The sequence below is a fragment of the Lepisosteus platostomus genome, chromosome 6, assembly GCF_059453375.1.
Source record: "Lepisosteus platostomus isolate fLepPlt1 chromosome 6, fLepPlt1.hap1, whole genome shotgun sequence".
NCBI lineage: Eukaryota > Metazoa > Chordata > Actinopteri > Semionotiformes > Lepisosteidae > Lepisosteus > Lepisosteus platostomus.
Window position 1 is genome coordinate 43,897,762 of NC_142616.1, and position 13,658 is coordinate 43,911,419.

Here is a 13,658-nt window from a genome sequence, read left to right on the forward strand (position 1 = left end):
GCAACTGCTTTATTATTTAATACTTGCATACTACTGTTCAATAATGAGGCTAAATTCTTTTTTTTTAATTGAATTAATAGCCTTGTAGTGCCTTTGAGAAGTCAATCCCCAGAGTGCATTAGTTGACAGATATAGGCTTTCATCTTAAACTTCAGAAATGCACACAAATATGTAGGTATGAAAAATGAAAAACTGCTATTTTCTATAACTCAATAAGAAGAAACATCCCTTCATTGCTGTCAGGGGAGTCAAGCACTGAAGACTAGAAACTGCAGCTCTGGTGCTCCCTCTGCTGGCACTCACCTGTAAGGCATTTACCACCTTGATCTGATGCTCCTCTCCCAGTGCCTGGATGCAGTGCTGAAATAAGCTGTTGATATTGTCCTTGATCTTCATCAGTTCATCACCATCCAAAGACTCCAGTTTCCCCTCTAAGTATTCAAGGTTCACCTTGAGAGGAAAACAGGAAATTGGAACTACTTGGGCATCCAGAAACCCCAATGTAAACCACAATCTAAGTTCTTATGCCAAATGAGTGGTTTTCCATAAAATAACCCATTTTACTGAAAATAAAATTACAAGTCTGCACTCTACCATATTTAAAGAGCCATTAATACTTGTAATGAACGTATCTGTAACTATCTTACTCTCTCTGACTTTCAAAAAGCCTGCAACTGCATTTAAGTCTGCATCTGATCAGAATGTACCTAGGACCCATTTCACTGTTCTTAATGTAGTTTCATTCTGCACCCGAGTATCTGTCTGTGTGGATCCTGTGTGTTCTCCACATGTTAACATGGGTTTCCTCGGGAATGATTCCCACTCCTAAGACATGCTGGTTAGGTCTGACGGGCCTGTTCTACATTGCTGCACTCTCCACAGATCTGAGATGGACTGTATAGAGTGCTTTCAATCATGTCTCACACACCATGTCACTTTGGGTTGGGCTCTGGCTTGCTGCCACTCCCAGAGGACAAGTGGCTTACTGATGAGAAAAGTCTGGGTGGACTTAGAACTTAGATAGCACAGGTGTTTAATCCTATTTCACTTTGCAATCTGGGGCTCATTTGAGAAATGTTAAGAGAAATCCAATAATCTCAAATCCCTGAGAGGGCATTTCAGAATCTCCTGGCAGAGGCATCTTTTAACCATGAATGCATTTCTGACATGTAAACAAGTATAAAAAATATATAGCAACAAGTATTAGCTTTATTCCATGCTGAAAAGAAAAGAAAGAAAACACAACGTTTTCTTTCTTCTCTTTTCAGCATGGAATAAACCTAATACTTGTTACTTTGCAGCCTACGCATGCTAAGGCAGATACCCACCTGAACTAAAATATGTATATTTGACTCAGGAGTTTGGTCACTGACAGCACTGGGTTTAATACTGGACCCGTGGTGCTATCTTTGTGGAGTTTGGATGTTCTCTCCTTGTTGGCACATTTTTTCTCTAAGTGCTCCAGTTTCCTCCCACAGTCAAAAGACATACTGGTAGGTTAATTGGCTTCTGGGAAAACTGACCCTGGTGTGAGTGTGTCTGTGTCTCTGTCTGCCCTGTGATGGACTGGCACCCTGCCAGGATGTATCGTACCTTGTGCCTGCTGCTTGCCAGAATAAGCCCCAGATCCCCCCTGACCTCGTACTGGATAAAGTGGTGAGACAATGGATAAGTGGAGGTCACACGCTTCTCAAGTACCATGCATGGAGAGAGAGACTGTGTTTGTTAAAATGTTGTCTAGCACCGGATCCAGCCACATAAAGACAGTAGACCTTAATACGAGGCTTCCTCTCCAAGCTTCTGAGACTGTAGTTGTTTTAAATTATGAAAAACTAAGCTCCTGAATTGAATAAAATAAACAATCACAAGATATAACTGCTCACAACAAAATGGAATGATAAGTGATATCTAAACCTTAATTAAATACTCCTCTATAACCCTTTAAAGCACACAAATAGTTAATTACATTTGTATTGTGTTCTACTTAAGGGTTGGAGGACCATAAAATATCTACTTTTCAGTACAATTAACACAGTTAAGCTCAATATCATCTCAGACAGGCACCATTAAAGTTGACACCTTACATATACATTCAGTATAATGACTCTGAAATTATAAAACATCAGCATTAAATATTGGCTGATTCAATTACTGAGGACATAAACAGCACAAATGCCAAAACACCCCAACACGTCCTGGAATTGAAAGGTTTAGACTAGCCTCTCTCTCCCTCCATGACAATGACGAATTCAAATTCAATTAATTTTATTGGCTTGAACAATAAATTATAGGGTTGCCAAAGCAATATAAATTAGACCAACCTTTAGAATACGTTTAGAATAATAAAATATTGTTTGAGAGGCTCACTCGCTGGTCCTCAGGCTACAACAGGAGATCTTGTACCGGGCAGCCAGCTTTATTGAGTCTCCGCCCCCCTATCCATTAAGACTGATAGCCATTCAGATTCTGCCAGGTGTGTGAATTCAGGGATTAGACTTGTTATTTTAAACATTTCTTACCCCTGACTACTTTTGCAATGTAGAAGAAAGTGTATCTCTGTCTCTGCTGACGATACAGAGGCATGTCACCGATTTGGCTCTGCAGATTCACAGTGAGCCCACAGGCACAGCCCGCAGTCACACTTCAGACCTGCAGGAGATGCCCCAGATCCCGCCCTGCCCTGCCTCACCTTCATCAGGAACAGCTCCTCCCAGAAGCGCGGGTTGTTCTTGGCTGGGTCTTCCCTCTGCAGGGGGAGTGACAGGGTTAGAGGGCGACTGAGTGGGGAGAAGCATTTAGTGCCACAGTTTGTCCAGCTGGTACCAAAGAGCAGCCCAGAATCACGCCCTTCTCTCGGGCTCCTTGTGATGAAGGAGCAATCAGCACAGCCACTGGACTGCCATTTGTAATCCGCTGCAGGCCTTTAGTTAGGAACCCTCACAGCAAATGCTAGATGAATTTAACATTTTACCACACCTAAAATAATGCCCACTCATACACTGTGCTCTGTCAGAATAAAATGAGGACCTGTGCCACATACTGATGTACTACAGGGCACCTACCTGGGCTGTTACTGCAAGGTCTGAAAGAGAAAGCAACTGCATTTCATAATACACCCAGACACAGAAACAGTCGGAACAAATGCTTTGTCATGTATGTATCATAGATGTTTTTATTCTGCCTGGGCAATGTATTTTGACAGTAATATTACAAAAAAAATTACAGTGAGCATTCGCATGTGACAATTTTAACAAGTACAATCAATTCACTGTGCCGTTAATACACTACAGAACTGAAGCTGCAGCTTGAGGGTCTATGACAGACCTCCATAGTGCCAAACTTACCGCAAAAATCTCATCGTACATGAGCACCACCTTCTCCTTCAGGGGCTTCCTGGAGGCGGAGGACTTCCGCAGCAAGCCTGCCTTCTTCTCCACCTGGGCCATGGCTGGATCTGAGGACAGGAGACACTACTGAGCACGCTAGCGCCCCCGCTCACCACAGCAGTGCTCTGCAAGAGCACAGCCCCCACTACAGATCACCCATTTCTACACAGCAGGAAGCAGCATGAAACGACCAAAAACCAGCACTGACTTGTACAGCCAAGACAATCACAAAAGCAGAATTACACCAAAAGACAAGATCCCTGGCACAGAGTGTTCAAACACCTTTGGAAAAGTTGGAGAAAGAAGTCACCATAACATGCCTCATTTTGCACTATGAAACAATTTCCACATTCATCCTCTGACATGCGCAGTGGATATCGAGCAGTCCACAGCACAAGCAGACGAATAGCGGAACAGCGCATTTCTGGAGGACATGGCCCACATTAAAAACTCACAGGTGTCTGGAATGCCACTGGTGGCTGATCTTAAGGTCCCACACAAACCTGGCAGCGTATGGCCAGCCTTGCACTGCTTGAAGACGTCACTGCTGGGTAATTCCACAGCAGACCTTTGAACATCTGGTGAGAGGGACTAGAAGGCCCAACCTGCCAGTAAGGCACAAGGGGCCTCTGTCCTTAACCTCTAATTCATGCAAAGCTGGGCTCATGAACTTCAATCCTTGAGGGCTACAATCCAGCAGGATTTAGAACTCTTTTTAAATAATCAATGGCTGAAAACCTTTGAAAAAGGTTAATTAAATCAAGACATTTATAAAAAACGATTTAATCAGTATAAATTCAGGTGGAGGGAGAAAAGACCCATCACTCCGTTGCATCACCAGATATAAAAGACTTACAACCTCATGACTGAAACTAAAATAATTTTTGCCATATTCTTAATGTTACAACAGAATACAGTTATTCTCTTGCATACACATACATAATAATTGAATAAGCATACCAGGGAAAGAAACAACACTTAAGAGAATCTGCCAGTGAATGTACCTGAAATATAACAAACCCATTGCTGAAAAAGTCTATTATATTCATTATTTGATTATATTTATAACTAAGCTGTTAAAAACAATCTAAGTCTAAACAGGCTTGCATACTCTACAAGACATCTACAGCTCTGAATTCTCATTCCTCTCATTAGGCTCTTGACTAAGCAGAGACCTTTGCCTCTTCCTCTCTCTAAGCGTCTCCTGGCTCTTGGCCGGGCTAATAGAAGGATTTTTCACTTTGTCCTGGGTAAGTATTGTTCAAATTGCAACTGTTCATGATTCAGTTTAAACTGCAGCAATTTGCCCTGAGGGGCAAACCAGTTATGATTTGTTAGTAAAAATTTTGTTAAAGTGCAGTATTCTACACACATCAAACTGAACTATACATTTTTGCACATTTAACAAGAGCTTGACAAATGCATGCTGTTCATGGCTGTCCAGAACAGGAGATGAGAGTTCCAATCTAAGCCTTGAACTGTCCACATTACGGTTTAACCAGACACACTCTTGCTTTGATTGTTTCAGTAGAGAAGAACAAAACAGGCTTTACCTTTCTAAACACCCACGGCTGCAGATCTGCTCAGCTTCCCCAAATTTGCTCCTACTCGAGCCAAGATCTACCGTGCAGGGACTCCCACAATTCACACAGGCCCAAAGACCACATAAACCCTGCACTCTAGTAGAACATATTGTAAGTTATCACCCTTTTCTCCTAGCCTGTCAATTAAAGATGAACTAAGCAAGTTCTCTAGCAGGTAGAAAATTCATAGTCAAACAAGCTTATAGGACACTTGTTCAATCACACATCATCTTAATTTACTTTCAGTCTTACTGTGCTACTTAAAATTCAGTTTCTGTTACTTCATAAGGGCTTCCTAGGCTGGTTTTCAACAGGAAGCCCTGACCTTATAAAATCCCCATTCATTCAAAATAAAATATGCATCCATAACGATAAATGACCTGGAGTCTTTCTGTACAAAAATGATCAACCTCAATTAAGAGAACATTAAACTGTAGCAAAACACCAAACACAAAATAATGCCTGGACTAATGCAAAATACACTGTATTTTGAGAGGTTCGTATTTTAATATGACATATTAAAATGGCAATATTACTATGTATTGCAAATATTTGCATATTTCCAAATTGCAAGCATGTAAAGTACATTTATGTGACATATTTCTTTAACCTTCGGATACTTTCAGACTCTAGTTTCAATTTCTAGGGAATGCCTTGTGTGATATAAATTGTCCCCTTTTAATTAAAACTTGCTGATACCAATTAGGCTGCATAACAAGATAATAGATAGAAAAAGAAGCCTTTTCAGCAATAAACAGAAACAGATAACAGAGGTTAACTGATCAGTGTCACAAGTTCGGAGGCCAATCCCAAATGGGTCATTTGTGTGAGCACAATACGACCTTGGTTCTCAGAAATAAAAACTCAAGAAATTCCCCTTGATTGTTTGAAATGGGAACTTATCCAGCAAATGTTGTTGCTTTAGTTTTTTGTAGTGTAAAACAATTTTTTTTGGTCAGATGAAATATTCTCAGTAATACAACAAACTCACGCCCCAGTTATCAAAAAGGGCATCTTTTTCCTATAAAAGAGTGCCTTTTCTGAAATTAGTGGAATGAATCACCTACTGAAATCAAACCTGGTCAGTCTCTGAGCACTTACGCACTTCTCCTCAAGTCTGTTGAAACCGTTATCAGAAACAAATCAAAGCAGTCACAAATTACAGTTGCCCGTTTGTTTCACAATACACCCAAGTCCATGTAAGATTCTGAAAGGGTTCAGACTGAACGATGTTGTTAAATGTTATTGTGTATCATGGTATTGTTCTGTTGTTGTATTGCATTATTGTCATATATGTAATACATTTATAAGTTCTTGATGTGCAAGACAAATTCCCTTAGGGCCAATATAGGTAATTAAATTCAAAGGAGTCTCGGGGTCTCCATGTTATCCATGTGAAAGCATTAAAGTCCTAACAGCAGGTTAGCCTGAATGTGGTTGGATGAGGGTTGGAAGGTGAGGAGCAGTTTAGAACAACATTAGGCCTCATCTTAGTCTGTTGTGTAGTTAGCAGTTAAATGATCCTAGGATGGTATCCTAATGAACATCTCATTGTACTTGTGCATATGACAAACTGAACTAAGCCACTTAACATACAAGCAACGTTTCTCAGTCACAAGGGTTAAAAAACAATAATACCTTCATTAGAGAACTGTAACATACAAAATATCTGAACCCCTTATGCTCTTGAACCAACAGCCAAATCTTCCCCTTAAGTCAAGTGTGTGGTTACAGACTGAAGGTACTTTTTTTTTGGAGGTGTTAGGCTGAGCGTGAAACAAGTAAATTCAAATGCCACGTTTAACCTAAAAGATTGAGACCATTTCCATTTAGAAAACACGCCATGTACTTAAATGAACAGCTAAATACTCGGCATCCTTCAAGCCGTAGCCTGTGATGGGAGTCGTGACTCCGTCACCTGTTTTTGACGTATGTGGTTTACAATGTTTCTTTTGCGAGATGTTGTTATGGAAATAAAGTATATTTTGAGGAGAAAAAAAATGTGGTTTACAATTAAGCACATTCAGTCTTTGATTCATAATTTTATTTTACTAGCCTACCCTAAAAAGCATTGCATTACAACTGAAGAAACCCCATCTCATTCGTTATTGTGTTTGTCGTTAAAATGTACGCACCAAAACGCCCATTCACTGAAAAAAAAATCGTTTTCTAAAAGTAAATAATACATTTACGGAAACCGTGCAGTAGGACAACCAAGCAAATCCGTAGCCATTTCACAACGCATACGTAAATATCCTGTTGCGGACCAGGACACGGCCTGTATGCATCCTCTCAGTCCCCGGCGTTTCCTCTCTAACTTACGGGCCTCACCTCGTTTGTTTTCTTGAAAGAGTGGGGGACGAATTCTTCGTTGCCTTATTTACACCATCTACAATCAAACGCCTGGTAGTATACTGAACTTCTACAAACAACTGATTCCGTTCTTCTTCACTAACTGAAAATTAGATATGTCATATAAAACTGAAATTAGCGTTTAATTTAGCTAGCTACATTTATTTCGTAAATGCACAGTGTATCCCTTACTTTCATTTAAAAGCGACATTTCGGGTGCAACCAAATCACTGCCAAATCCATCGCAACTCTAACTCATTCCATCACTTGTTTTGATTCACCCAAGAATTAAAGGGTATTGTTTTACGCGTCAAAACGCAAAACCATTGTAATTGTAATCATTAACATCGATCGTCCATCATTAAAAGTGCTGTCAATGTCATAATCCGTGTCAAAGCTGGGAAGAAATGTGTCGTCATTTATAACAGGCTCAATGCGCTTCCTCCCTACCTGTGGAAAACGGATATTTCTCATAAATCCATCCCCATTCAATTAAAAAACCTGAGCGCCCGTCTCCCCCAGATCCGTGTGTCAGATCACCCCTCCCACTTTCTACAGGCTCCCAGAAACGAGCGGGGTCTTAGCGCTGGTCTTCCGAAATTTGTAGTTAACATTTACATTCTTTCAAATTCGAACATAAAAAAATAACAGTAAACGGAATACATTTTAACATAAAAACTACAAACAAGTACGGTTAACACGATTGCGTTGTTGTTAACTGTGCAATAATTTGTGGAGAGCTGTACATGATTGTGTACAATATGTTGACCCACGGAATCTGGGATATAGTAAGATGGAGAAACTAATACAAAGTCGTTTACTACTTTACGATACGTCAGTTTTAAATATATCATTAAATATCGGCGACGGGTTTATTAGGCATGTTAAAACGCAAAAACGGTGTTCCCGGACCTACGGAAGTCTTTGTATAATATGTTTCCGAAAATAAAAGAAGACCTAAGGTATAGGTGTTACAGTTTGTTGTCAGGCAACACTTAAGGGGAAGCTATAGTTTTGTTTTAACACGGTATAATTTTATACACAGTTCAATAATATTGTAATACGAATTTCAAGAATGGAGAGTGCTGCACGTTAAAAAAAGACTCAAATACGTTCCGGTTTATAATCACTATACAATTACAAACCAGTATTTGCTCTGACTTACTGCAAGCCAGCAGAACACGCCCGATGAAAACAATGGGTTAAAGTAGCAACACGGATACGCGTTACGCTACGTCATTTCTTAAGGACGGAAATGCGCAAAAGCTAAAAAAAAACAACTCCGGCTCCTCCTTCTCCTGGCTGGAATGGGTTCCGGAAATTGACAAACTCGTGATGTTAGGGCACAAGCGATAGACGGTCACAGAGGGATGAATAGGAAAATGTAACGTGAAAGCGAAGGAAAAATGACATTTCTTTGATTTAGGACAAGTTGACGACAACACCATGGAATACAGTTGGGCTTCTTCAGTGTCCAGCATTCTTGTTTGAAAGGGCAGTGAAATCCTCCCAGCTTTTACGGACGATCTCAGTTTCTCCACTCTGGATTTTCCAACCCCAGCTATAAACATGAAACACCTGGCTTTGGATCAGTTAGCAGACCTAGGCGAGTTTACTGGCGGCGGAGACTTGACGGAGTATTTAAAACAGAGTAATATGAAGAGCTGTAATTGGAGTGCTTTGCGCGATATCCGGATTAGCCCAGACGGGCAACACATCCATGTTATTCTCCACAAGCCAAAAGGTGGTCTCATGACTTTTGACAGATTACAAAGAACTCACCAGCTGCAAAACCACAAGCACCTCGATTTGGGTTCGGGCACGTCCGTGAAGATCGTGGACCTCGTCTATTTAGGACAACGCGACAAAGACGGGGGATCGTCGGACCTCGCAGTGGTTCAGGAGAATGGAGGAGTAGAGTTCTGGAGATACGAGGAGTGCAAAGCGGGTTGGTATTTGCAGCAAACATCAGAATTGTGTAACAGCCCAAGGGCTAAAGTAGTTTCTGTCTGTGCCAGTGGAAATGTCATAATCTGGTCTGAGGAGAGACCCCCTTCAGAAAGCTCTTTATCTTCCACCGCAGCCCGTAATAACTTCCAATACTGCATTTGCACACGGACATACGAACTGGAGGAGCGAGGGGTCTGTTTGGGGGGCGTAAATATAATGTTACACAATAGTCCGCGGTACACAGTGATCGCTTCGGCCGACAACGTTTACCTTCTGCCGGATAATAACGAGACAAAACTCAGCAGCATCTCCAAATTCTTTTTGACTTGGTCACCAGACCTGGACAGCATTACGGTAAGTAGTGCGTGTAAGGGGACCCTCCTGAGGAAAGACTTGCATCTCAGCAAAGAATCTGATTTTAAGAGGCTGATTTCAGACTGTGTTGGTCTGCTGTCTACTATCAACCCTCCAGAAATCATTGCCTTTTCAGCTACTGGATGTGGTGGGCTGCTAGTGCTTCTGGGCTCAGGGTGGATCAGCATGTTACAGAAAGATGGTGTTCTCAGACGGATCTATAAACTTGCAGACAATTGCTTGTACGACTGCTCTCTGTGTAGCAGCATGCATGTCTATGGTGGCGTTCTAGCCCTTACTGTGGACAGGACTCTTTATTTAATTGACATTAGATGTGGCACAGAACTGGAAAAAATCCCTTTAAAGAAAGAGGGAGTTCTCTTTGTGAATTGCAGGGAGAGGAACGTACCTCACCTGTTAACAGAGTCTGGGTTGTTTGTGGCCAAACAAAGAGAGAGAGATTCGAGTCCTAAGACGCCGGGTCACTCGGAGTGTATCAGCCCTGAGTCTCTCTTGGTGGAAGCGGTCTTTGAGGAAGCCTGCAAATACTACCAGCGCCGAAGCCTGAGCAGCACGCAGCTGACAGTGGAGAAGCTGAAAAGCGGGGGCATGTTCCAGGCTCCCATCGCCCTCTCCTCTATCCTGAAAGTATACCTAAAGACCCAAAAGACCAGTGAGCGAATCCTGGGAGGCACCAGTGGCACTTATACAAAACTGCTGAGCTCGCTGGATCCTGAGCTAAAGAGCTTAGTGGCCTTGGAAGAGTTGAAGTCATCACTGGTCAAAGCCTCAGAAACTGAGCTGGCTCTTCACTGCGAGAACCTAGTAAGTGAAGAGGTCAGTCGGCTCTTATGCACAGAACTGGACCGGGAGAACCTGCTCTACCTGAATGTGATCTTCAGCACCTTCCCCCTGGAGTCCTGGCAAGCCCTGCAGATGGCCCTGCAGCTCAGGTCCTACGAGGAGGGCTCTCTCTCAGCCAAGGCAGCCCCTGAGGTGTGGAAGACAGTCCTGAGCCCTGTTCCAGCAGGGCATGCCACCCTACCCAATGGGCAGCAGTGCCCACCTGCAAATGGGGCGGTACCTGTCTTTGAGCTCATCTGCCAATCTCTTTTCAGGTTCCAACCCAGGTGGCTGCCCCGGTTTGTGGAATTAGCCCAGCAGCAGCAGGCTGGCATCTCCTCCTGGAACTATGGGGCAAAGGACAGCCCTGACAGCCCGCCTCTGTACAAGCGGGCCCTGGCCATACTGCCGGAGAAAGCGGAGTACCAGGAGGTCGAGGTGGAGCTGCTGCTGTGCAGCCAGCGGCCCAACGCCATCATGCAGGCCCTGCGCCTCCTCATGCAGTTGGGAAAGTGGGGGCAGGTCGCTCAGGTGGCGGAGAGGTTCTGCCAGCAGAGCCCGCTGCTCAATAAGGAGATCTTCACCACTCTCCTGGGGGAGTTGTCCCAGCACAGGGACCTGGACCCCTACTTGGACCTGCTCTGGACCCTGTGTCCCGAGGACCTCACCGTGACCAGCATCCTGAACATTGTCCTGAAGAACCTTCCTCCCTCCACGCCGGAGCGCGGGCCCTTCCAAACCGACGGCAGCCAGCTGACCGTTGGGCTGCTGAAGCCGCTGCTCAGCAAAGTGCTGCAGAGAGAGACAAAGCCCAGCCAGAGGTACGCTGATATCCTCCAGTCGCCCTCCTTTCCCCCTCCCACACCCCCTCGACGGGTGAAGGGGCCGCCAAGGGCCGTCACCGAGCCGGCCATGGATTACCAGGATCCCAGACCTAGGACTCCCCCTGTGACCCCCGTCACGACGGCCTCCCCCTCGTGATTTCAGCTTTCCCACTCAAGCACTCGTGCCCCGTCTTTCCACTTCTGCTCCGTAGCCCCACTCGCAACTGTGTGTGATCGAATAAATATCTGTATATATATACATGGCAAATGTTCATTGGGTTTGCAGTGGATACATGCACATCCGCAGCAGGGAGAGCACGTCAAACGCCAAATAAGTCTTGACTTTAAGTGACTGTAACGGGTCTTTCCATTTAATTACCCAAACCTTTCAAATCCAATTTCAGACTGTGTTGACTGTCCCAGACTGGCACAGAGTAATGTGGAGTTAATTACAGTGGCGTGATTTGACACGGGTTGGGTTAAAAGAACTGCTCTGTTTCAGATAAAGGTCCTGAATTTCACAGCCGGGGTAGATGAATTCTTCAAAACCTTTTGAAAGTCTGATGCACGTTCTGTGTATTTGATTTAAATTTGTGCTGGAATGTTTCGCCTCAAGGTTCAGATTGGAATTTGGGTCTTATTTACTAAGTTGCTTGACTTCATAGAGATCCTTTTTCAGTCATTGAAATGAAAATGTGTTTGTGGGGATTTTGTGCATTTGCGATTGGCTAAATGTATTTAACTTTAAAGAAAGAGTTTAATTTGTCACTGAAGTGTTGTTGCAGTGTTACTAGAGGCACTGTTTTTTTTTAATCGTGTGCAGCATCACTTATTATGGCACTATTTTAAATAGCCTATATAATACTGAGATTGAATTTCAAGATTTGAGTTTCAGATCTTTATTTAAAAATGCACATTGTCCAGTAGCCTAGTAAATCTGACTCTGTTTGAAAACCCTGGGAACGTTGCACCATTCTTTGTATGAAGTTGTGTGGACTTTAAAACCATGGATCACACTGCCGTATGTATCATAAGATATAGGTACAATAAAACTGTTTTACTGACAGTTTTGTTACCCTAAAAATAACAATAAAATGACTGTAATAGAATCGAATTAAAAAACAAAATGTATTGACACTCAATCTCAGCAGTACACAGAGGTGTACAGTCTATAACGGCATATCAACTGAGAAAATAGCATTTTTAAATCTTGTGGGCATTACAGCACATTAATTTTAACACCCTTTTTTATCATGGAAAATGAAATCTTAAAATACAAACCAAAATAAAAGCATTTTAATTTTATTGGCACTTAAATTAGTAAGTTCCTGAGCTATTTCTGCCACTCTCCAACATTTTTCATTAGGAGGAGAACAAGGTTAACTGTTCGGTAATGGTCTTATAGTATTGTCTAGTTGTAGTGTCTGGATGTGATGTGATGTGTGGTTTCTGGAAGGGTTAATCATATCGTGGTTACTGATGCTAGAACCTAAAGACTGTGTGGCAGAAGAGATGCTTACCAAATGTTATCCATTGATGGTTGAACACAAAAAGAGCATTATTAAAGTTCAGGCTTTCTGGCTGTTTAATGGTTGACTACTTAAACTGTGTAATCCATGAAAATACTGTATGTAATTTAACGACTTGTGTATTCGTACATTTTTGTGTATTTTTGCTGTATTTCCATGAAAAACAAATACAAAAAAAAAGGGGCAGATAATAACATCTGGTAGTTTGGACAAAGGGCGTGATGCCCTCACTTGTTTTTAAACCTGAGAGGGGTTTATATACTGTATAGTTGTATGTCCATGTTTTGTTGGTATGCCACACTTGCAAAAGTAGCTTTAATTCTTCAACTTTTCAAGGTTAAGTAAAAACTAAATATGCACAGTTAAATCATTGCTGTGGTGCAAGTGTTTACATCCGGCTGTAGCAAAAGAACTGCATAAAATCTTATTTCTGTGATGTAGACATTAGTTGACACAAAGTTCAAATGAAAAACAGCCATGCTGTTATAAAGTGTAATTAAGATTTATAATTTACGATTCCTGTTTCTACCTTAATTCCAGAGGTGTTTGTGCCAATAATTGTTCTGTCAGATTCCCAGCAGGTCTGACGTAGTCAGGCAATTACCTGTCTGGAGTGCCACTCTGCTTCCTGGGCAAGATTGTTTTTAAACAAGATATTATGATTTAGCGCTACAGGAGACAGATGAACACTAAGGAGACTCATTGTAACATTTGATAGTCTTGCCTTTGAACACCACCGATCTCTGCGGGACAAAGTGCATTAATAATTACCCCCGCTCTGTCATGAAACTTAGAAAGACGTCGACAGCGTCAACCCAGTAGACATGAACATTAATA

At 42.3% G+C, this 13,658-nt stretch overlaps 2 protein-coding genes across 8 annotated transcripts in view; one reads left to right on the forward strand and one right to left on the reverse strand.

The window, feature by feature from the left end:
• Positions 1 to 8,556, reverse strand: part of armh3 (armadillo like helical domain containing 3) — an 81,302-nt gene extending 72,746 nt beyond the window's left edge. For 2 of the 7 annotated variants that reach the window (XM_088635971.1, XM_088635978.1), the window contains exons 1-4: positions 7,514 to 7,765; positions 3,345 to 3,454; positions 2,690 to 2,746; positions 304 to 450 (exon numbers count right to left, since the gene is read on the reverse strand). In XM_088635971.1, coding sequence (XP_088492097.1) covers positions 304 to 450; positions 2,690 to 2,746; positions 3,345 to 3,454; positions 7,514 to 7,532 — 333 coding nt within the window. In that variant the 5' untranslated portion in view covers positions 7,533 to 7,765. The other 5 variants (XM_088635976.1, XM_088635975.1, XM_088635973.1 and 2 more) reach the window with 5 other exon arrangements.
• A 30-nt stretch (positions 8,557 to 8,586) lies between these two features.
• Positions 8,587 to 12,881, forward strand: hps6 (HPS6 biogenesis of lysosomal organelles complex 2 subunit 3). Its single transcript, XM_088635966.1, has one exon. It carries the CDS (start codon positions 8,891 to 8,893, stop codon positions 11,447 to 11,449), a length of 2,559 nt encoding a protein of 852 aa, XP_088492092.1. The 5' UTR covers positions 8,587 to 8,890; the 3' UTR covers positions 11,450 to 12,881.
• Positions 12,882 to 13,658: the final 777 nt, after the last annotated feature.

Bases quoted from the DNA above. Each gene is read 5' to 3' on its own strand.
- hps6 (XM_088635966.1), top strand. From the start codon at position 8,891: ATGAAACACCTGGCTTTGGATCAGTTAGCAGACCTAGGCGAGTTTACT.